The 24,508-nt window shown below is 36.3% G+C and overlaps 2 protein-coding genes across 3 annotated transcripts in view; one reads left to right on the forward strand and one right to left on the reverse strand.

The window, feature by feature from the left end:
- On the forward strand, positions 1-21,748 carry LOC135686803 (protein transport protein Sec24B). Its single transcript, XM_065203146.2, has 28 exons — positions 1-265; positions 1,124-1,624; positions 2,341-2,417; positions 3,258-3,449; positions 3,836-3,883; positions 4,237-4,326; positions 5,078-5,106; positions 5,550-5,652; positions 6,441-6,567; positions 7,019-7,128; positions 7,585-7,651; positions 8,087-8,205; positions 8,650-8,695; positions 9,186-9,241; positions 9,681-9,782; positions 10,264-10,368; positions 10,786-10,909; positions 11,304-11,403; positions 11,936-11,994; positions 12,675-12,848; positions 13,074-13,184; positions 13,541-13,584; positions 14,256-14,390; positions 14,949-15,086; positions 15,689-15,778; positions 16,274-16,366; positions 16,637-16,740; positions 17,651-21,748. Exons 1-28 carry the CDS (start codon positions 169-171, stop codon positions 17,763-17,765), a joined length of 3,156 nt encoding a protein of 1,051 aa, XP_065059218.2. The 5' UTR covers positions 1-168; the 3' UTR covers positions 17,766-21,748.
- Positions 21,505-24,508, reverse strand: part of LOC135686807 (COUP transcription factor 2) — a 17,766-nt gene continuing 14,762 nt past the window's right edge. For both annotated transcript variants that reach the window (XM_089109031.1, XM_065203152.2), the window contains 2 exons: positions 22,204-22,926; positions 21,505-21,749 (listed from right to left, as the gene is read on the reverse strand). In XM_089109031.1, the coding sequence (XP_088965157.1) occupies positions 21,505-21,749; positions 22,204-22,926 (968 nt within the window). The remainder of the gene's footprint in view (positions 21,750-22,203; positions 22,927-24,508) is intronic.

Below are 24,508 nucleotides of genomic sequence, written 5' to 3' on the forward strand. Positions count from 1 at the left end.
GAGCAGACTGGAAACTAGTCTCAGGGCAAATCGGCCTTTGGTGCTTATGCAAAAAGCAATGTATCTTCAAATGGAAAGGAACAGAAATTTCAGTACAATTTAGTCGCAGTTTGGACAGTAATGCATTTTTGACAGTGATATTGTGCTTTCGGTGAAACAATAGATACGATGTCTTACCCGTACGGCAATCCACAAGGTGGCTATCAATACTCAACTTCATCAGCTCCTGGTGGAGTCAGTAGGCCAGGCTTTTCGCAAGCCTCGGGTAAGCTAAATATTTTTTTATTCCGCAAGCAACATTGATCAGCGCAGAGGCCACAAACATCTGCTACATAAACTATTTTATTTGTCTTAGTGTTGTATGGCTCTAGAGAAATTGAAAGTGCAGTGCAAATGATAGCTATCTAATTTAATATATTTTTACTAATAATCCCTCTCTTGAAAAGCAACGAAATTTTTCTTGAATTGGTAAAACTTTTCACAATCTCGATGTTATAAATGATACCCATTGTAATATGATTTAATGACCACACAAGTTACCCCTGATGATTCTTTTGGAAAATAGTACCACCAGCTGATGATATATTACTAGTCGAAGTTTTGTTACAAAGAGATGCGATGAACATAAATTCCTACACATTAAGAAAACTATTTATAATGATGCAAATTGAAAAAGTAACAATTGTTTGATTTTGTCACTGGATATATTGAAATTACCGAATTCTTATCGTTTCCAGTAGTAAAAGTCCCATGTTTACAGTTGATAGATCAAAAGTGAATCTTTTTTTAAAACAATATTTTTTATATTGTGTGTTCCAGCACTATGCTATAGTAAAAGAGTGTTTATTGTCAGTTATTAGGTATTTGCAAAAGCTATCCATAGAGCCAAGAAAACTGGCACTGCATTCTTCATGTATGTTGTTTAGTTCACAAAAAGTGTTTATTTTCAAAGCTTTGTTTAGCTTACATAGCTTTTCCAAATACTGTTTTTGTGTCTGGGTATTTTGAAGTTCTGGAAGTTAAAAATGATTAGAAAAATAGGATTCCATATTTATCTGAGCATTCTCATAACACCAAACAAAGATATTTCAAAACATTTTGACACAACAATCTATGTCCTTAGGTCCTCCTCCAATGTCAAATGGGCCAGGTAATCCAGTTCATGGTATGCGACACCCAATTCAAAAGACTGTAGCACAAAATGGTCAGATCGGCCACATGTCAAGCCAGCCACAATCTGTCACCCCAGCTTTTACTGGCCCCTTAAGGCCATCACAGCCAGCACAACATCCAATATCACAGCCTCCAAGACCAAATCTCCTCAGTCAGCCATTGCATAGGCCACCAACAAGTCAGAATAGTGGCCAGGTTTATGACAGTGAATCAGGGGCCTGGGTGGCACAACAACCATCAAGCACTAGTTATCCTGGTACCTATGGAATTAGGCAGCCAGGTCCTCCAACATCATCAGGGACAGGCCAAGGTTTTCCACCGCCAGGACAAGCTTCTCTACCACCGCCAGGACAAGCTTCTCTACCACCGCCAGGACAAGCTTCTCTACCACCGCCAGGACAAGCTTCTCTACCACCGCCAGGACAAGCTTCTCTACCACCACCAGCCCAAGGTTTGGCACTTTTCCTAATTTTATGTAAGGCAAAAGGCATCTAGGTTTAGAGCTGATTTAATGTTACAGCATTTCAAAACTCAGCATTGCCGGTCTTAGGTCTGCAGGTCCATGCTGACCTTGCCTGTTCTGGATAAATGGGTTTAAGTTGTATTGCTTTATTATGAGAAAGGTAGCATTTGCTTGATGATTTGTTCAAATATAATAATGAAATTCACTAGTATTTTTTAGAATGTCAAGCTGTCTAAGTTTACATTTTTAAATTTTATCAATATTGTTTTAATCATCTTCATCAAAAGTTAATTCTGTATTTCTTTATCACACTTCACTTATTAGTGACTATTTTATTTATATCTGTGTACTTCACTAAGGCTGTCATAAAGATGGCTATCATCTATGTAAGTTTTAATTTCTTTCCATTTATGAACAATAATTGCCAAGATAAATACCCTTTTGTATTTGTTATACATTTAAAAAATAGGTTTCTAAGAGTTTCTGTTTCTTTGTATTTTTATGGATTAAGGTTATATTTACATTGATTTTAAATTAAAGTTTGTTGTATATTTTCTATTTGATTCGGTAATTTTTGAAGCAAAATTAAACCCAATGTAAAAACAATCATCCCAACTGACTCAGTCAGCCTTTTCACTATACTTTTTCATAAAACTCATCATTTTGAAAGTCAGGATGTAAATTGATCAATATCTTTGTTGTAGAAACTGTTGATCAACCTCAAGGTGATAACCATATTCATCCTGCTGCTGGTGGCCATAGAAGACATTATCCTAAGACGGTATTTACTTATCACTTTTCTTTATCTTTCTGTATCACAGCTACTATTCTAGAGTAAGGACATAAAAGGTATTTTGAGGGCCATCACAAAAAACATTTAGCATCTGGTATAAAGCAACACTACATCAATGGGTATACAGTGCTGCCTATCAGGCCTTGTGAAGAGCAAAAAAGCGGGTGCCTGAAAAACTGAGTACTTTTGACTATCTAGGCACTCAGTTGAGCATCTAGGAAAAATAAAATGACACAATTCAAAAGTTAACAATAAATGGAAAATGCAGGTTCTGTTAGCCAATATCTGCAATATAAGCATGCCCCATGAGGCTGTTCTTTAACTCAAATGCTTTATTTTCAAGATCTGATTATCATGCCAAAATATTTTGATTGCTTTTTTGTTTTAAGGATATAATCAGATGTTGAAATTTTTGATCAATAATTTTATATAAATGTTTTATTTTGTTGAATAGAATCATATAACTTAAACATTCATTTATAAAATTAATTTTGTTGTTATAGCATTGGTTGGATATAGGCAGAATTTAGTTCTTTGATGATACTTAAGCCTGTGGTGCTTTTAAGACTAGTATCAGTCTAAAGTTGTTTGAGACCCTTGTATTCTTATACATTATATACTTTTTCACCCTCTTCTTTAGAAATATATACATATATACACAACCCTTACATTTGTTCTCCTGTTCTCAGCCAAGAATTCTTGCTCCCTTGTTGTAAATTCTTGACTATTGTCAAAACTTTTCATTTCTCTGATATAATTTCATGTAATTAGTTCAGTCTATTAGATTTATGAAGAGCCCATTAACACAACTGAAACTGCTACCCACAGGCAACCCAAACAGGCCAACCACAGCAACCAATTCCTCCACCTGGACAGTCTTTATCTAGTGGGCCAATGCAGAATCAATACGGCATGCAATCACCATCCCTGCAAAGACAGCAGATGAACGTGGGTGCTCCTATAGCTGGCTCAATGGCCAATACCCCAAATCAGCAAATGACACAAGCACCTGGTGCAGCGGTATGTTCCCAAACTAATTTGCTTGAATTGTCAATAGTTGTCAAATGACAGGTTTCATTCAGCTGAATATAATCAATCAGCTTCAACTGAATGTAAATCGGAAAAGGAAAGTGATAGCAGAGGTGTTGATGAATTCTGTCCTAAAAGTTTTTGAATGATTGCCACGCTTTTGTCATTAAAAGATTCTGGTACAAAATGTCCCCTACTTTATCACATACTAAATCATGCCTTGCTTCCTCTTTGCACAAAACATTTGAGGAAAGTTCGACTAAGAATTTTGGAGCAATTCAGCAATTAAATGAAACTTTATTCAAAAAGTGTTTAATGATGCCACATATTTTCAATTACCTCTAATTTAACTGAATTTTTTTCTTCTTTTTCTCAAGCCTGGTATGCCACAGTTAGCCAATTCTTTCGGAAGACTGACAGTTGAGGTTTGTTATTTTTTGATTTACCTGATTCTTTTGTAGTCAACACCTGAAAGTTTTTTTGGGATATTCATAGTTGGTATCTCCTTGAGAAGTATATTTCTTCCTATTAATTCCTCATCTTGGTGGAATCTTCTTGATTTTGAGCAACCTGATAAAATAAATTGGAGCCAGTTGGCTGATTACCCATGTAACTACCCTGGCTCTCATTATAAGGGGCTAAATTTATGCACAAGAGTCGGACAGTTCTTATGAAAGCTTGGATGGTTTATGTAACCATTAAACTTGGGAGATCTGTGATGCACCAAATACATAAAGGAATGTATTTATAATTTTTAATTTATTTTGTTCTCTTCTAGCAATCTCAAATTCACCCAATCGACCTCATGGAAAGGAGGGTAATCGTACCACCTGTTCCCATTGAGCCTCCACAACCACTTCTCAGTGAGGTATGTCTTTGTGCCAGAGTGCTATTTTTATTCAAACAGTGTAAGGCGCTCAACATTTTGTTTATTGCATAGCAGTGGTCAGGCTCGCTATTTTGTAAATGCTAATTTTACTTTCATTCTTTTTTGCTGTTATTTAAGCATCAATCTCACTTTTTTGCTATGAAGAAAAGCTACTCTATGAAAAAATCAGAACATGAAATAAACATTGGAATTATATACTATTTTTCTATTAAAAACCTTTTTTTCCTATTAGAAATAATTTTTTCCTTTGAAAGAATACTGTTTTTCTGTTCAAAAATGCTATATTCTAATTGAAGAAATACTACTTTCCTACTAAGAAAATCTTTCTTTTCTATTGAAGAATATAATTTTCGTATAAAAGAATGCTATTTTGTAATGAAAACTAGCGTTTTCATATTTAAAAAATTTTGCTTTCTTAGTTGGAAACTTAGGTGAGCTTTTTTTACTTAGGTTTCGAATGCCAACAGTTAAAATTTAGCATTAGCAATGTTTTTAAGTAACAGTTAGAGAGATTTTCAGGTAAAAAATTGTATACATCTTTTTTTTACTCGAGATATGATATGAAAGAATTATGCTGTTTTGGGAATATGCACAACTTTTGCATTTATTTCATTGTAACTTGAGTTTGGTTGATAGAGTCCAAAAATTAATTGTTAGTTTAGAATTTCTTGCAGTTGCTCTCGTGTTTTAATAAATAAATAGATAGTTAATCATATTGTATTTTTTCTAGGATATGAAAAGAAAAGCGATTGATCCAAAGTAAGTTTGTTTTTGGTATCTGAGTCTTTCATGTTATCAAAACCTCCTCCCTTGATACATGTGCTGCAATTCTTTTTCAAAATTTAGTTCCTGATTGTTATATCATTGTTTCTCGGTCCGTTTTTCATGGCCGTTCCCTCTTTCTACAGCCTCTTAATTTAATGTAGATCGTTTCCTTTGAGTTGGTACAGTTTCGGCCTTGATGACGTCACTATTGCGTCTTTTCAAACAGGCGCCATGAATCGCAAACCACCCCTAATTTTTTATTGCTAGATTTTAATGTAGTTTGTATCTGCACAAAGATTATTTTCTGCCAGAAGAGATTTTTTTATCCCAACTATTTGTCTCTGTTAATTTAAATCGTTGATTCATTTTTTCGCAGTTTCCTTTCTCGAAGTATTGTCTTCTGGTTCCCAAACTAATGGTTGTTTTTATTTTCAAAGGGTGTTTCGCTCAACTATCAATGCTGTTCCTGAATCGTCTTCGCTCTTAAGCAAAAGCCGTTTACCTTTCGGACTTTATATCCAACCCTTCAGAGAAATTTCGGTAATTTTATTTATCATTCATATTAGAATATTCGTTTCCAAATTTATCTATGTAGAATTCAAGATAAATTTCAACAGTCGTCTGATGATCGCGTGAAACTCGGAGTAGCAACTTAGAACCGTCCTGTTCTATACACCAAATAGCGTTTACAACTCTGCCTATACGGTATCAACCGAACAACACTTTCTGACCGACCAGTAAAAAGTAGTTTTCATTAGAATTCATTATCTATGTACAGTTGAACTATCAAAGTAGCTCTTTATTAAAACCATCAAAACTAACAGTCTATGTTAATAAAAACAAACTGCAACAAAAATTAATGTGACCAAAAAATACGTATTTTGAACATACTCAGCTCACCCATTCAGCTTTTATTTTCATTTTAATTCAATAAAAGTAGGAAGCAGGTAGACTTCAACCTGGAATGGCATGTTTTATCCTTTACCGTTTGAAATGGGTTCTAATCCAATTTGAGAAAAGATGTCGTTGAAAAAGGACGCTTTTCACAGAAAACTAATTTGATTTATTTCATAAGATATCATTGTCACCTCAGAGAATTTTGACTTTCCTCCAGTAAATGAGCAAGAAAATATTAGAAAAAAGGGCGTCTACTTGTTGCCAAATCTTGAAATTTTTCAGCGACACCTTTCATGTTCATCGGCTCAGGGTAAAATTTCTAGTGATCGCCACTTTTCCAGATGTGTTTCCATCCTCATTGTAAATAAAGCATCTTTGAAAATTGAGGAAAACTTATTTCCTTTTTAATGTTGTCGTTCTCTATTGTGCAGAATATTCCAGTTATTACATCGTCGGTGATCACTCGCTGCAAGTCTTGCCGGACATACATTAACCCTTTTGTGTCAGTCATTGATCAAAGGAGATGGCAGTGTAATATTTGTTTCAGAATTAATGACAGTAAGTACTATTTAACCCTATCACGGTTATAACTCCCTAGTGAGGCCGAAGTTTCAGACACAGTAAAGCCTCTAATGATGTTTTTTTCAATAAATGATGCATTTTATACGTAGAATCGAAAATGTATTTTCCACGTAGATTTTTTTGGAATTTTAGAAATTTGTCCTTTATTTTTTTCAATTACTTTGTATCCTTATGTTTTCACTAACTCTTGACAACCTTCTACGCATATTTTCAATAGCAAGATCGTTTCTTAGCAAAGTTTTGGCTTGAAATTTCTATATCTTGTTAGCTATATTTATTCCTATGACATGTCTTCCCAAATTGTTCCCAAAATCACACACAACTCTTTGCATAAAGATGTACATAAAAACATATGAGTTTTGCCTTCTTAAGCCACATCAGCGCTTACGCACAAACAGCATAATAACGCTTTTAAAATTATTTGCAGTTCCATCGGATTTGTCATACGACCCAATAACAAAAGCATTCGTTGATCCACGAAAGCGCCCAGAACTCAATTACTCCTCTTACGAATTTATTGCTCCTTCGGAGTATATGGTATGTTTGATTGCAGTTTTCTTTGCACTTCAGTATTGGATTATGTAAATGCATGTGTTTACCCGCTAAAAACATTCGTTTTTTCTGCACATAACACCGAGAGAATTAAACTTTGATATACTGATCGATTTTCTGTTCATTTTTCTTTCAGTAGTTAGAATTCTATCCTTTCTTATTGAGAATCCTTCCCTTTGCCAACAAGGCCTTACACATTCTGCAAATAGGCCTTCCTCATGTAAAACAGCTATAATGAACAGAACACAAAGCATCTCCCTAGAACAAAATAAACCGTTTTTCGTACAATTTTATTACATTTTATTTCTCTTGAGTTGAATGATGATTATTTTATCAGTGAATGCAAATCGTTTTATTAAACTATATGCATAACATCAGTTAATATCCCTCCCTTTTCCTTCTTTGAAAGCATACATCTTACGTCAAACTTCTTTCCAACAGCTTCGTCCTCCACAGCCCGCCGTCTTCTTGTTTGTGTTGGATGTGTCCTTCAATGCAATCGGGACAGGTAAGAGCTTTGTTTAAAAACCTGTTATATTTTCAACAGCGACTTAGAAAATATTCTTATCGTAAAAAGATGTGGAATACATATTCATTTTAAATCTAAATGTAGACTTTTCATATGGAGAATTAATGGGCTACTTATTTTCACTTTTTAACTTGCAAAAAATGTTTTTTGCTAGAAGAAATAGCCATTCTTAGAGCTATCTTGTTCACATTTCTTTTTTTATGTTTTCATAGCTTTCCATGATTTGTTTTCGATGTTCAAAGGGAAAATGACCGAAGTCTACCGTGCACATTCAGGGTTCCCTGCAAAAACTTTGTCATGAATTTTCAAATTTTTTTTCACTTTCAACTCAATTTCTTCCTTAGATTTATTTCATTTACTGTACTTTTCCTCTCTGTGGCGATGTTTTTCTAATGCCTCCTTTCATATTTTTAGGATACCTTTCTCACGCTTGTCGAATACTCAAAGAGAATTTGGATAACATACCGGGTGACGCTAGAACGATGATTGGCTTCATAACGTTTAATAGTTCAATTCATTTTTATAGTTTAAAGGTAAACAGTCGGCTTTTTATTTCACTTTCAATTAACTAGTAATACGAACAGCTTTTTTCTGCTCAACTTGTCATAATTTGGTTTGAATTTTTTCGCTTTTAGTATGACTTTCTGTGGCTACTCTCGGGATATCATCTAACCCTAATCAACCTGTGGCCCTTCTTTCTCCTAAATTTTTAATGATTGTGGTTAACAGTCTAGAGTTTATGTTGCAATTTAATGTGCCAAGAACTAAGGTTTTCTGCTTGAGTTGATTGGTTGGTCAGGGGGATGGGGGGGGGGGGGGCGATCTCAACTTGGATAGCGTGTGATGAATATATGATGAAATATATGTACCTTTGCGGTATGAATATCTGTGTGAAAAGACCTCAATTGCACATAGCCATATTTTTAAATTTGCTTTTTAATTTAATTTAATCGTACATATCCATCTTTTTGTCACAGGCAGCACAAACGCAACCACAAATGTTTATAATGTCAGATGTTGATGGTCAGTATCGCTACCAGATGTCAATTTCATTTTTTATTGATGTAATCAATTAATTGCATGTTCTGAAAAGATTAAGTGAAATGTCATATTTGCTTTAAATGGATAAAAGGTATCAGTGATCTAGCTAAAATTCTGAATTCTTGAATCTAAGATTATTCCAAAATGACATTTCAGTGGTATCACTTCAGAATTTGCCGTCCCGCGTATATTCTGTCATTGTTTGTTTGTTTGAACCCCAAGGACTTGTTCAGCTCTTGACCTTTTTAAGCAGGGGGCCTTAATGAGAAAACATCTTCAGATATCCCCCTTGCAAATAAGAGTTCGAAGGAGAAACGTACTGGAACCATAACTTTTCCTCGCTAAGAACCGAAACTCGTTAACCTTTTTTTCGGGAAAACTGAAGTTGACGGTGAATTGATGTATCGTTATCACAGCGCAACACTGATTCTGATGCAAACGTTCAAGTGACGTGATTTTGTTTTGTTTGCAGATGTCTTCATTCCATCGCCTGAGGGCTTGTTAGTGAATCTCAAAGAAAACAAAGAGGTTAGTTAAATCTTTTTCATTTTTTTACTTACCTTTTTGCCTACCACCAAAATATACTGAAGTAAAAATTGTTTATTGACATTTATTTAGACACTTTTTGGTACTCTTGTTATCCTTTTCTGGCTATTTTTTATATGAACTTGGAAAGAGGCTCAGAAGTCAGAACTTACATTTGTTGAAGACACCTTGTTTCGTTGAATTGCTTTTTAGCTTTAAACAATTAGAAAATGTTCGAGTATGCACTTTGCAGCAAGCTCCATGATAAAGCCATCATCAAATCGGCTTGGTATCACTGTGAATACGTTTGATGACAACATTTCTGTCCAAAACTGGAATAAAAACCCAGGCACACTGTTTGTGTTTCCTAGGCCATGAATTCTTTAAACTCGTCTCTCTGCCAGATGTTGGTTGTAATAGCTTTGTTTTTTGTTGGTTTTAGATGGTGTTCCAATTCCTGGAATCGCTGCCACAGTCTTTCGCAGATACGGGTGATGTGCAAAGTGCAACTGGAGCTGCTATGCAAGTTGCGCACAAACTCATTGTGAGTGTTATCGTATTTTACTTGTCTAGGCTTGTTTTTGTTATTGCTTATCATTACCCCCCGTCCACAAACAGCGGCACACAAGAATCAAGCTCAATTGGCATTACACTGGGCTCTCTCTAAGCCCTCTTTACTTGTGTCGTTCATCGCTAGTTTGCTTTCGAAGTATTTTTAATGGTGACATTCAATGTCTGGTACTTGGAACTTTTGAGGATAATGCAAAAATTTGTTTGAATTATCGAGCTTGTGCTCAAATTGTCACTAACTCGGCTAAACAAGGGTTAATTATTAAGGGAGGGAATTTTCTATCAAATTTGGATAATTTTAAAGCATTGAAAATTTGAATGATCAGAAATGGACTGTAAGAAATGTGAACATACTTCGCTATGTTTAAAAGTTATTTGCCACATGATGTCAAAGCCATTTCATAAATGCCGGCTTTCAATTTCTTTTTAACTGTATTCTGTTTTCTTCACTGTAGTCTGCAACGGGTGGTCGAATCACTGTTTTCCAGACATGTTTACCCTCAATCGGACCGGGGAAGTTAGGAAGAAGAGAGCTGGCAAATATGTCAGGGAATGGCAAGGTTGGTTTTATTGCATACACATTCGATTGGGAACCAATTCAATGAGACTGTTTAGATTATTCAAGTATTTTGCTTTACGTCCTACTTCTCTAAGCTTTGTGTAATGTGTTTAAATTTTTTGTCTTGGCAATTCTCTAATCTGTTGATTCAAAGATGTCTGAAACTGTATTTACCCAAAAATAGGAACCCATATTCTTATGAATTCGAATGATTCAGATGTAACAGGCAAACCTCTTTCAGCAGCATGTTGGGAAATGGGGCAGTTTTCATCAGTCTCAGTGTTTGAAGTGTTCAACAGTGTTTGGAGATAAAGCTCCTATTCTTGATCTGAACTCTCCGGGCATGTGCTCGATTCCCCCTTTGCAAATACCCCCTCTTCACTGTGAAGCACCCTAAAAGTCTTTTTTCTTTATGTAGGACTCTCAAAAACTGAATCCCGCAACGGATTTCTACAAGAAACTTGCTTTAGACTGTGCTGGTGATCAAGTTGCCATTGATCTTTTTGTTCTTACTGGGCAATACGTCGACTTGGCCTCGTTATGTGAGTATCACAAGCCTCTTGAAGAGCTGAGCATTTATTGCCTTCAGCTTAAGGGCAAGAACGATCAGCATTCTGATACAAATGTTTTCATTTGCAATTTGATTCAGTTTTGTTTCTATGCTCCAGTTGTGCAAATATACTAGATACTGTAAGGAATGACAATCAAGAGGCTGGGTCATGTGTTGTCCCGCGGGACAATGTTGTTGTGTTTACGGTAGTAAATTTACTTGGAAATCAATTGATGTACATCGAACAGAGCGTTTTATTTTAAAGGGGATAAACCTATATTTATGAAAATTCTATTTCTTTCACTAAAGTCAAGCATTCGTTAAAACAGTCTTCATTAACACATACAAATGACATCTTCCTTGAAATTTAACTAAATTAATTTTAGCATGTGTCTCGAAATATTCAAGTGGCTGTGTTTATTATTTTCCTGATTTCCATGCAACAAAGAACCAAGCAGCGATGGAGAAATTTGAAAATGACTATAGGTTTGAAATCACTTATTTGGAATTTTAAATTTTCATGTCTATTTTGGAAAATATCCCAATCAGGCATCCTCGCCTCAAGTCATGTCTAAATATCTGTGGCTCCAAAAAGCGATACATATGCATATAAATTGATCCTGAAGCTCAGTCGTCCTATTTCTGTGAAGTGTTGCTATCAAAAAATTGTTTCTAGCTGTTATGGTGTGCTACAAAGATTTAGCGCCCTAAAGAAAAAAAAACCAATGCATTCTAAAATTGCAAAAGAACTGACAGATGCAGTAAAAGCATATGTACTACAGGCTGTTAAGTTACTTCCTATGTCAAGTTTCTCTCAGCTCTTCATTCTAAAGTTCCTTTTCTCAATCATTTGTTTTTTCTTAGTCACTTGCAAATGTTGCTCTATTATGAAATGGGGGTGGCGTTGAATAAACCAATGATTATTGAGCAATCGATGAATCAGTTGCTACTGGCCATTTAAATGTCATTTTGTTATTATTATTATTGCATATAAATATGATGAATGCTCCCTTTTCAGGCATTACTTGACTCGTCCAATTGGGTTTGAGGCTGTGATGCGCACAAGATGTGCTAAAGGTTGGTAGTACTTTGTGATTAAACCCGACGAGAGATAATCGCGCCATGATAAAGATGTTTGCCACTCAGTTCATTCGAAACATTTCTTGCTACTTTTTTGAAAATTTTATGGTGCAGCAACAGTTAATGAGTTCTCTTGTACCTTTTGAAGTTAAGCCTTCAGATAAGTTGCTCGTGTGGGAAATCTTTGGAAAAAGTTCAGCAGGCAGCATGGAAAACATATATAAGAATTTTACAGCAAATTTAGGGAAAGTTCTGAATCTAGGCTTAGCGTGTCAAATGTTCCGTATAAGCAGGACAGGACATATGAGTTTTTGTGTATACTTTTCGAAAGAGCCATGGAAAGGGCTTACTAAGGAAGCTAGCTGGAGAGCTTTGAAAAAATGCGATTCAAGAGTTAAAGAAGAGGGATATTTAATAGCAAAACTTCCCAAGCAAGGACCATTCTACTGATTTCATAGAACACACACACTGTTAAGCCTGCTTCATTATATCCATTACGTAGAAAAGCAAGATGTCGTACGCCTCTGCTCTTTTGAAAACCACATCATTTACAGAACGCCAACCTCTTGACCTCCCACTTGCACGAGATGAGCTCGGGCTTATCTGCAAGCAAATATTAATTTACCTGCAATGGATCTTATTTTCGTTGATTTCTCGTATGTCTTCTTACTGTATAGGTTTGAATATTCACACGTTCCATGGCAACTTCTTCGTCCGATCGACTGACCTGCTCTCACTTCCCAATGTCAACCCAGACCACAGTTTCTCGATGCAAATTGAAATCGAGGACAACTTAGCGGATCATAAATACGCTTGTTTCCAGGCCGCTCTTTTGTACACGACGTCCAGAGGTGGGTTTATATCATCTACTTCTCTTGAGAATGTTCTTGATGACACAGTTGTAGCTTTATGTGTAGACGACCCCCGTTTATAGGCAATTTTATAGATGCTGTCACTTCGAGTAAGCATTTGCTATTTCTCTGCTATCTCTCTCTCAGAAATTACAACGCTAACGGGGGCTGTGAAGCTCTAGATGTAATGGTTCCAAAAATCACGAATTCCTTTTTGTTTTGCAGGAGAACGAAGAATTCGAGTTCACACGTTGGCAATACCAGTAACGAATAAATTAAGCGACCTATATGCGTATGCAGACCAGCAAGCTATTGCGTCTTTGTTGGGCAAAATGGGTATGCTATTTGATGACTGCTATTTGGCTTCTGTTATTTGCCTGCTATCATTAACCCTCGTTGTGAAATGTTCTGGTAGTCCATTTTGGGTTTGGTACAAGTAAAAGTTGTTGTCATTTTGCATTTTGAATAATGAAATATGCGGTTAGACAAGAATATTAAGTCAACACTCAAACGTCGTTCGCTAGCCCTCATTGAAATTGGAAAAACAGTCTCCAGTACTTCTAAATGTGATGAGTCTGTGAAATTTTTATTAAAGTTTATCAAATACTGTTTCAAGCAAATACCAATGTTGGCCTCATTCATTAATGTAAATCTATTTCGGAAAATGGCTTAAGCTTTTATTTTTTCCTCAGCTGTAGACAGGTGCCTTTCTTCGTCTCTTGGAGATGCCAGAGAGGTATGTGTTTTTATATCCACTGCTTTAACTCAGATTGCTTAATTATGTGCTTGATAAAAATTAATCCTTTTTTGTTTTTCCTCTAATATAATGAGGAAACATATGTTAATGTAATTGTTTTCAATGATAAATAGATAAATCAGTAAATTATAATTGATAATCTCTCGAAATCGCTCCGTTGTTCTATTTTCTGTGTCATGTCAGTCCAGGCCCAAATTTGTGGGACATTATTGATTTTGTGTCGCACACTGTAGAGGCAAACAGTTTTAGATAAAATCTTGCTTCGTTCTGCATTTGTATTTAAGGAAGTGTTTTTCTTAAGTTTTTGACGATTTTCTTAGGTGGTCACAAGCGGTATGATGGAAAAAATTATTTTGAATTTTGATACAAAATGCCCTTTTAAGAGGGTTTTAAACATCGGAAAATTAACTACTGCCCTCAGGGGGCATTATTGAAGGTCTATCCTGGGTAAAGTTTGAGAGAAAGAACTCATTGAATGCTCTAAAAAACATCATTAGGTACTGCAACATTATTTGCCCTAATTAGCTTTGAAAAAGTAGCGTGTTTACTGTTCAATTCACTGCTGAAACCTCAATACTTTGTTTAATAATTAGGATTTTTAGATATATTTTTCCTAGATATTAGCAATTCATGCCGTTTATTTTTGTCAGGCCATTATGAATGCATGTCAAGACTGCCTCAGAGTTTATCGCTCGGAGATATCAGGACAGCGTGGAACAACCAATCTTCTAGCCCCTTCGAGTTTGAGGTTGCTGCCCATGTACTGCTTGGCTTTACTCAAATATGTAAGTCAAACTACAAATACATAATCAATGCAGCGTTGTTTGTCGAAAAGAACCCTGTATTACTATTGTGTTGATTTTCATTTTGTTATTTTGAATGCCTCATTGCTTGCTTTCAAAATGCGATTTATTGTGCCGAATGTTCTTGAGATTTGATCCCGAGATAAACAACTTGTGTTTGTATTTGTTCTCTTTTTGTATTTGTTTCTACATGTCATCCGAAGTTAATTTTTAGGACACTGAGAAGCTGTGCTTATCGAGCAGTGTTCTGGATTTTCCTCTCGATAATATCACACCTCGTGCGTGATTCCTATGCCTGGAACGACAGATAGCAACTCTCCTCGCCCTTAAGTTTATTTTTGGTCAAGCCAGGACCTCGAACCCTAGGCCATTGGATTTATAGTCCGCAACCCTAACCACTTAGCCTCCCTTTTTCATATATTGTGCTAGAGTACCATATCTTGTAGACATCAATGGCTTTTCTATGTTTTAATTACTGTAGTTTAGTACTAAAATAAGTCATGTTGTGTATGGTTAATACTTATCGATCTGATTTTGCAGGAGGGCCTAAGGCTTGGAAGTGGAGTGACACTGGATGCGCGACTGAATTCGTTCCTACTGCTTAAGACTTTGCCTCTTGATGACCTGATCATTTCTGTATACCCTAGGATGTTTTCATTAACCGATTTATTCCTCGATGTAAGTATTTATATCCGTTAAAGTAGCGTTGATAAATGTCACATCATGCTTTGCCGAGTATTGCCGAATGGAACCAGTTTGCTATTCCGCAACTGACAGTCATAGCAGCGATCACCAGGCAACAACTAGTAGAAATTGCAACATATTACTGCTTGGGCAAAGTGAAACGCGCCTATAACTACATAAAAAGTTTGTGTTATATAGATTTGTATAGCTTTTTAAATTCATGTAGCTTTGTGTCAGGTAGATAATGCATCATTCACAGCTATAGACCAAGAAAAAATAACCCTAAAAACACTCCATCTAAAACATCCTCTTTGCCAGTTTTCTTTATGTAGAGAATGAACATCAAAGTTACCAGCAAGGCATTAAAATGCTAACCAAGATAAATTATTCAGTAATTTTCATCTGGTCATCGAAGGATTTCACTGAATGATAAATATTCTTTGTAAAAGGACGGTGCTAAAGATGGAACCAACTGTTTAACACAAAATAATTAGGAGTTTATTTTACAATCATTTTCTGATACATAATTTTGTTGTAACAATGTTGCCAATGAAAAGGTTTATTTTGTCTTAACCTTTCCTTTAATCATATTTCAGTCTGATAGCTCATCCAATAATCCAGCTATAATTAACTGTTCTGGAGCGAGATTAAGCAGACAAGGAATATTCCTGATGGATTGTGGAAAAGTACGTAAAACTTCAACTTCCAATTTAAGCCACTACAAGCGATCTTAGTATTTATCACCTTCTTCGTTGATGATTTTACAGACACCATAAATACACTATAAACTCTATATACTGCGATTGTTATTACTGGTTTCTCCAAGCCACTGCCCACGTCGTTTGGGCCGGGCGGGTACTCTCAAAAATCGGCTGTGTTATTCGTTCACTAATATATACATTTTATTTTAGCAATTCACTTTTTCTATTTTGAATGTGTTCAGTTTTTCATTCATTCATTTTGAAGTAGTTTTGTATATTACAATGAGATCCAAAGTTTATATTCTTATAAATGATTTTGAGATCCATACATTGATCTACTGGTTTCTCATTTCATTACCCTTACCATAATTTCGAAACCAAACTAAGCAAATATCGTTTAGATGAATAAGACCTAACCTAGTGATCACAGTCCTTGGTCAATTCCTTCAACTATAAAGTTATCTTCATTTTCTTCCATAGGCAATTTACATATTCGTAGGAAAAAATGCGCAAGTAGAACTTATTCAGAATATTTTCAACTACAACAGTTTTCAGGATCTTCCAGAGACAATGGTTTGTATTGAGCGTAGCTCTCGTTATGTTTTAGTAATTGTTGTTTCGATTTGTCTAAGTTGTAAAAGCACTGCATATTCTACACAATACCTTTAATAGATTTTTTAGAATTTAATGTCTCTTTCTATCAGAAGATTTCGAATGATCATTAGACAGATAAATATGTGATTATAGTGTTTTGTATAGTTTCTCGTTCAGAACATGTTTTTCGTGCCATTTCTAGCTTTTTTCGTGTCATCGCATCTGAAGACCTGTTTTCCTTTCATTTAGGGCAAGGTTCCTGAGCTTGACAACCTTATGTCAATCGAAACTCGAAAATTTGTCCAGAAAATTAAACAAGATAGATGCTATTATCCCACTACTATGATTTTCAGGTAATTCTCATTTCACATTCAGTACAGTTTCAGTTAGCATGATTCTTTTATGGATCATCATGCAAGGAGTTTCCTTGTGACAGTTAGGCTGGTTTTTGCTAGGGATCTTGGTTCATGATTACTAAGATTTCATATATGAATGTTATATGTATGATGTCAATCTCTTGATAGACTGTCAGTCAACTTTAAATCCCAACAACTTGAAAGAGAGAAGATTTAAAAAATGTATTGTGTTTTTGTAGTCCTTTTTCTATCGTGAACGATTTGACGAACTGGTTTCTATATAATGTGTTTAGGATTCCTTGCCGTGCCTTTTCTACTGTTGCTTTCTGCGATTTTGTTTTTTTGTTCATTGTCTTTTAAACAATTGCTGTGGAGAAGAAGGCCCGCCCTTTTTGCTGTTTTTCCCCATTTGTAAATGCTGCTGGAAACCTGTCCACAAACAGTGAAGAAACTAAAGAAAACAATAAATAAGCTGATTGATAACCTCTGAAACATAATTTTACAGAAATTATGACAGTTCATTCTTTTATAATGATTCAAATATTCATTCAAAAGGCTAAAACGTATTGTTTAAAATTGCCTTCGGTTTATGAATGCTTGACATTCTAAAGCATTATCCCTTATCCTTGGGTCCCTTCAGAAATAATTTGCTTGTTTTACAGAGCTTTCATGTTCTTTAAGACAGATAACTGTTCTTTCTTCTTAATTTTCCTGTCAATAAACATATATATTATGTCATAAATCTTGCCATCTACAGTGCTCAAAATTGATGAAAATCAATTTATATCCTTAAGCAATTGTGGCATTGGTATTACAATGTTTCCTGAACTCAGTAATTATTGCATTATTTGAAATAATTATTTTATCAAAGTAAGGCGTTGATTGATGAAATAATTCATCTTTCCAGGGAGGATAGTCGGTCACGAATGCTTTTTATAAACAATTTAATCGACGATCGCTCTGAGTCAACGATGTCGTACCAAGAATTCCTTCTTCATGTGCAGAGACAAATCAACAACTGAGTTCACCCACCCAGCCAACGTGACCAGTGGTTGGGAAGCAGCAGGTCGTTGCAAAGCTATGCTTTTATGAATTAGGAATGAGCTTGTCCTGTGCTGAAGCATCGTTTAAAAAGAGTATTCTGATTTGAGACTCTAAAATCAATGCCTGCATCATGTGGTGGCGCGAATTGAACAATCTGATATACAATTACTGAAAAAATACAATTTTCGATAAGTTCTTAACCTGTAGCAAGAGAGGCCGGGTTGAAAGAATTTTCAAGTTCGACGAAATTGTCAGTTCAATTGTTTTGTCTGTTCAACATTTAGCACCAAGCTACCTTTTCCCATAAAGGCAACAAGGTAAAAATTGAAGTTTTAAATGGTGAGCCATTCAAACGTACTTGGTGGCAAAATTACCCCAGTATTCCAAAGTTTCCCTTTTTAGGCCGGAATTTATTTGTTTTAAAGAGATTTACTGATCATCTCGAGAGGAAGAGGTTATTCAAGGAGAATTGTCTTGATTATGAGGAGCATCTATGTTGCTTTTTGTTTACGGGTGACGTTTAGACAGCATATTTGTCATTTAATTTATTAGATTTAAGTTGTGGATCTAATAATTCGCAGAATAATTAGCCTTGTTAGTTTTCTTTCGATTTTAATCTTTAAAGTGGCGTTTTGTCGGCCTCTCATCGTTTTATACACTAAACAGGAATTGTAGTGTTGATAAATTCAAATCTGCTACTTCGCGCGTATCTCTGCTATAAAATTCCTTTTTTAGATTCGATGAATAGTTAGTTGATCTATCAAGTAGACTTGAATCGTAACCATAAGATCTGGAGGGCAAGGGAGGGAACTTTAGAGTTGAAATTATCTTTGTCTCTACCCCAGCTCTTATCAGTCTCCCCCCGTCTAGTCGTTGTATTTTGAAACTTCTGATGTGTTTGCCCCATACCTTTAATTCGTTCTTAGTTTTTTGGCCTCTGAATGAAGAAAATTGAGTTAACAACATCAATTCGCTGTAATCCTGGAATGCCATAGAAAGATTTTAACTGATTGTCGATTGTTAACAGCGTCTCTATTCCCGAACTTCAGTAGCCCTACAACTGGAATTTACCCTGCTGTTTCTTCCTCAGAATACCCAATGCCCAAGGATGTGTTGCTTTGAAAAGCACATGGGGGCCCTCGCCAGAAGTATCTCAAAAAAAACAATCGCAAAAAGTAGAAATGGGCTACTTTTACCATACCCAATGGGGGTTGGGCCCCCTTTGCCCCCAGCACTACAACTCCGCCACTGCCTGTAAGTCATATCTATGTAAGGCACAGCTTGAGGGACCAAGAGGAATGACTTCAAGTCTTTTGCTTACATCAGGTCAGCTTGTGTCTTCATCTTAACAATAAATATTCCTCGATTTTATTCAAGAAATTCATCTATTTTGATATGAATACTGTACTTCGAAACGCAGTCAGTAGTTAAAGACTAATAAATAATATCCACGAATTTTGTTAAAATAATATCAACGAAATTTTATGGGCTAAGCAGCAGTCATCGTCTCTACATCAGTTTTTTGTTATTATGTAACTCAAAATCAATACATTCGATAGAGAGAAAGAACCTTTTTATGTCATCACATCCCTTGTATAACCAATCAAGATTTCCCTTGTTAATTAAAAAATGTTTCTGTTCTGTCCGTAAAACAATAAGATGAAAGGAAAACCTAAAAGATGAATTTATGCGTCTCATGCGTTTCACAATACCCTGGAGTTCTCCTGGGAATTTTTGGTCTGCTGCGGTTGAAATCTAGAGCGTTCGCTCGATGCGTTTGGTAAGGAAACTTTATTTGGTTCTCAGCAAGATTTATGAGAAAGCGATGCAAAGTGATGTTGATTGGATATATGTTTCATGGTTATTAACAATACAGAGTCCATTGCAGAACACTTTTAATTCAACAAAGAGATAAAAATGGTCTATATTTTGGTACACAGCTTTCTATTGAAGGGTCGACAAACAATGACATGAAATATTTTGGCATTACGGACATAGAGAGAGGTTTGTATGTAAACAAACTTGATATATTTTATGATATTAAACAGTATTCTACTGTTTTGAGAAGGCATTACGCTGGTGGCATGAGCCTATATTGCGCTTTGGTGACTGAATTGCTAAGAACTGAGCAACGAAGGGGACCGGAGTACAGAAAAGGGTATCAAGGATACCTTGTTATTTGGGAATTGTTTACGTTTGTAGGGTTTTATGTTAAAACAGAGAAACTGTGTACCAATCTAATTCAGGCTTATACTCAGAGTTAAGTCTTGTGCACTGTGTGCCAAATAATATTTACGTACATTACTGTATTATACAACATACATTTTAATTAGCCACTTCAAAACTATTGGCACGTTATGATATCATACTGTCATACATTTCCTCGACACATATTGTAATATTACAATTTATACACGTGAGCCTTAACATCGTATGGTGATGTCGAGATCGTCGCAGAAATTGAAATGGCATCTTGACTTCAAAGCTTCATTGTTCACAATTTACGGTCACGGTTAGTGAGACCCAGTGGTGGCGCCAGAAATTTCTCCGACAGAGGGGTTGCAGCTTCTAACAGGGGGGCTAAAATGACTAAAATAAGCAGTTTTCGTACGTTATTTTGTCAAATTTGCTCCGACAATAACCTAAAATTTCCTCCGATGGGGGGCTAGATGCTTCCGACGGGGGGCTAGATGCTTCCGACGGAGGGGCTGTAGCCCCCTAGCCCTCTCCTGGCGCCTCCACTGGCTGAGACCGACTTACTTCAATTCACGAATTTAAGCGAACATAAGCATATTTAAAGCAACGTTTTAGGAAAACTTTAAGCTTGTTAATCGCCATCATCTCGTTGTGGATGTCATTTTCCTGTGTTGCATTTGTCAAGCATAATTGGGGGGGGGGGGGTATAGGCCCAAAGGATCTTCGACCGTTCAGTACACAAAAACTGCTGAAGGACTTGCCGACTCTGAAGCTGTTTGGTTAAATTTGCTGTGGGAACATGTTCCTACATTGTTTAAAGATTGCAGGCATATTCAATATTTGTCGACACTTGCTCATAATCCAACTCCCCCCTCCCCCTCCCCCTCCCCCTCCCCCAAACGTTCTGTTTTTCATCGATAGTTGCCACCAATACCTGAAGTATGCTATTCACAGCAAGGAAGTGTTGACCTAGTCACTTTCTCTACAGTAAAGGTATTGCCATTTAATGGCTTAAGCACAATAGCACCAAGCAGAGGCTACCTACACGATTTTCGATAACACATCAAAACATTTAAAAAACTAATTTTATCTTTACATCATAACAAAGATATCTTGGTCTCTGGGAGGAAATTTTACAAAGCGATTTATTTAAAGTCAGCGAGTTAAAAATCTGTCGTGGAACAAGAGCAAAACTTTCAAAATATAAAATTAATCATAAAATTAAAATAAAATATTGATGAAAGTGAAATGGAAAAGAAATGAAAAAGGGAAGGGCTAACTGATTCTCAAATTAAACGTATAATCCTAAGACTAATGGTTAGCGCGTAGTTCCATAACTAAATGTCTAGCCCTACGTCTTTGAGTAGCAAGTGATTTGCTCATAGTTCTAGACTGACAAAAGGATCTTCCTTTAGACAATGCTCTCTTAACCTTTCCCTAAACGGCAGCTGCGAAGTCTTCTAAAGTTTGCTGCTCGTTACACGATTGTCAGCTGTAACATATTACGCCACTTTCCCCGACTTATTCTCGCAATAGACTTCTTAGGATGAATTCTACGGATGTTTCTTTGAGTAGGAGTGCGAAAAATGCTTCTCTAATCTCCTCTTTGTTGATCTTGTTGATGCTTTCCAAGGCATAGACAATCTTCTCTCGCAGGCTGATGTCCCTCTCATTATACGCAGAATCTGCCAACGCCGCTTCTAATGCAATTTGGGCTCCTTTCCTTGTTTCGTAGATTGTTTCAACTTCTATCAATCCGGGCACGCCTGCAAGAGGATTCTGTGTCAATTGAATTAATCCAACAGAAGCAAAGGCAAAGGAAGATATAAGACAATATCAAAATCATATATGACCCATAGGTAACAGTGCCTAAAAATACATGTTTCCCATCTGCTACCGACAAGAAAATGTAAATCCTCATAAAATAAAAATTAGTGATATGGGTCTTCCTCAGCAATTATGTACATGGAGTCTAAAATCTAAGTAGACTTCAAACTGTATCATTACATTACTGAAAAACATATTTTTTCTTAAATTGTAGTATTTATTTTCTCAATGTCATTAAATAGGATCTTAGTCTGACGATTTTTATAAAAATACTTTGCTGAAATTTAGTGTGATCAGTTTTACAGCTCGCTTTAGCGTTGGGAAAGGAAGAGCCCGGCTCATATATTAGCTTCAGAGATTAAAAGTGTCAGGGATTGAAAAAAGGAGATTGACCTTGATCAAAAAGCGTTACAATCTTCATATATTCATGAATTTCTTTGGAAACTCTTCCAAGCATTCCACCATTCATTATTACTCCTTTTATCTTCAAGAATGTCTGCCACCGCAGCGAAGGAGAGCTGGCAGACCGTGATCTACTCAACTCCGTTCCAGCCATCGTAAGCAAGGTGCATACAGGGAACATATGTGAACACTGCAAAAGTCCCAAGGCGAAAAGTAGGTACCACTTTTCTACCAGCAGGCGAATTTTATCTTCTTCACAGAGGCGGCTGAAGCAGGTAAGGCCTTTGACCCAGTCAACACTTGCAAACAGCATCCTGGTTGATAGCTCGTATAGATACCCGGGTTCAGTAACTGCAATGCTTGGGGGGTCAACAGCAAAGGGGAAAACCCCTGCAAGAATACTATCAGCCACGTATCCTCTATTGTATGCCTCAAAAGCATGTGTCACCTGGGGACGAATTGGGCCTGCTTCGTGGTTCTTTTGCGAATCATCATTTTCGCTGGTACCATTTTCTGTACCACGACTGTGCCCTATCGCTTCTTTGACAGAATCCGGAGTAAGTTTCCTTTCCTCTGACTGAGAAGTGCTTTCTGAGACAGAACCTTCATCCCCGCTGTCGCCATTGCTGTATTCATCTCGCTTAAAATCTCCGTTGGCGTCTCGTTTAAAATCTCCGTTGGTTAATACAAGCGGCTTTCTCTCACACTGAACAGCTAAAGGGAAAGTCGAATAAATAGGCGATGAGGAAAGCGATTACGTAATGAGAATTTCTGATAACATAAGGAGGGTGATTTCTTGAACAAGTAGGGATACAGTGTCAATTACACACGTAAAAACTGACACAAGAGTGTAAACTGATAACCTTTTTGTTGTGGCACATAAATTAACTCAAAAGTTTCCTGAAAGATTAGCGTAAGACATAAACATGTTTCCAAATGTGGCTCCTTTGTAATTATCTCAAGCAGCGACTATTATCCGGAAGGATGATTTCATTATAACGATTAAGTTTAAGATTCTACAAACAAGTGTATGTAATGCAATATGAGTAATTTATATTCAAGAGGTTAAATTAAACCCATATGTTTATAGGATCACACCTATGGGGATCTCACGTGACATTGTTAGAACCCAGTCTTAGGAGTCCAACCCGCGTTTCAGCCACTTCGGATGGCTGATTTTCATTCTTCCTCATCCTGAGGTTTGCAACGCCAGTAAAAACAGCCTTCTTGATCGGAGATTATGATTATTAAATAGAGTTGGTTTTGTATGCCTAATTTACAACTGATCTGACCGCAGAGAGGCTCTTTGTTAATCGACTCTGAATTACTCTCAAATTGCATGGACCATGAGTTTCTCTGGCCCTATACGACTTAAAAAGGTCATGCTAAAATTGTCGTGGGTAATTTTTGTCATTTAGTTAAGAAACGGAGCTTCGGTCAAGCCAAATTTGGCCTAAAAGGTTTTATTTTGTGTATCTACTCGTATTAATAACAAATACGAGTCCTGATAAGTTTGCTGGTATCATGGCCAAAAAACATGAAGGGAATACTTTTCAATTTAATTTCTAAACGCAATTAGCACCTTCTTTTTTAACTCTTTGACATGGGCGTAGCGGATGCAAAACATTTAAAGGCCGATTTCCATTTGACATTTTTTGTGCGCGCGGGCGTAGCGCCCGAATCTGATCATGCGTAGCTAAGTGCTGCTGTCAAGTGGCCGAGCGTACAAAAAAGTTGAGACCCTATCAACTTTCTGGCGCTCACAGCGACGCAAAATCGAGACCACTTGATTTTAACTACGCATGCTCAGATTTGGGTGCTACGCCCGCGTGCACAAAAAATGTCAAATGGAAATCGGCTTTATATGGGCTAAGCATGGATCTTGCCTGAATGTTATTGCTTCATTAAGATAGAGCTGCCTGAGTGGGGCCTGAAATACAATAAATGTTGCTTGAAAAGGGAGAGCTCTAGTCCCCCAGCCCCTTTGTATCATACACCTATAGTCGTTCATACTACATTACCGAGAATTTTTTGCGTATCCTTCCGTCAATAGAGAAAAATAATCCATGGTGTTTAAAAAACACTGAACATTTTAGATTAACGTAATTTTAAAGTATGTATGAATATTTAACTCTCAAGCTTTATTCGCAATTATAACATTTCAAGATGTAATAAACAAGAGTTGATTCGAGGCAGCAAGTATTATAAAAAATTTTATTTGCAGTCAAAGGTTTACATTCTCATGAAACTAATATATATTTCAGCGTGCCAATATTTCAGACCTACTCTCCAAAAC

Source organism: Rhopilema esculentum, chromosome 6, assembly GCF_057945365.1.
Source record: "Rhopilema esculentum isolate cy_ngs chromosome 6, ASM5794536v1, whole genome shotgun sequence".
NCBI classification, from domain to species: domain Eukaryota; kingdom Metazoa; phylum Cnidaria; class Scyphozoa; order Rhizostomeae; family Rhizostomatidae; genus Rhopilema; species Rhopilema esculentum.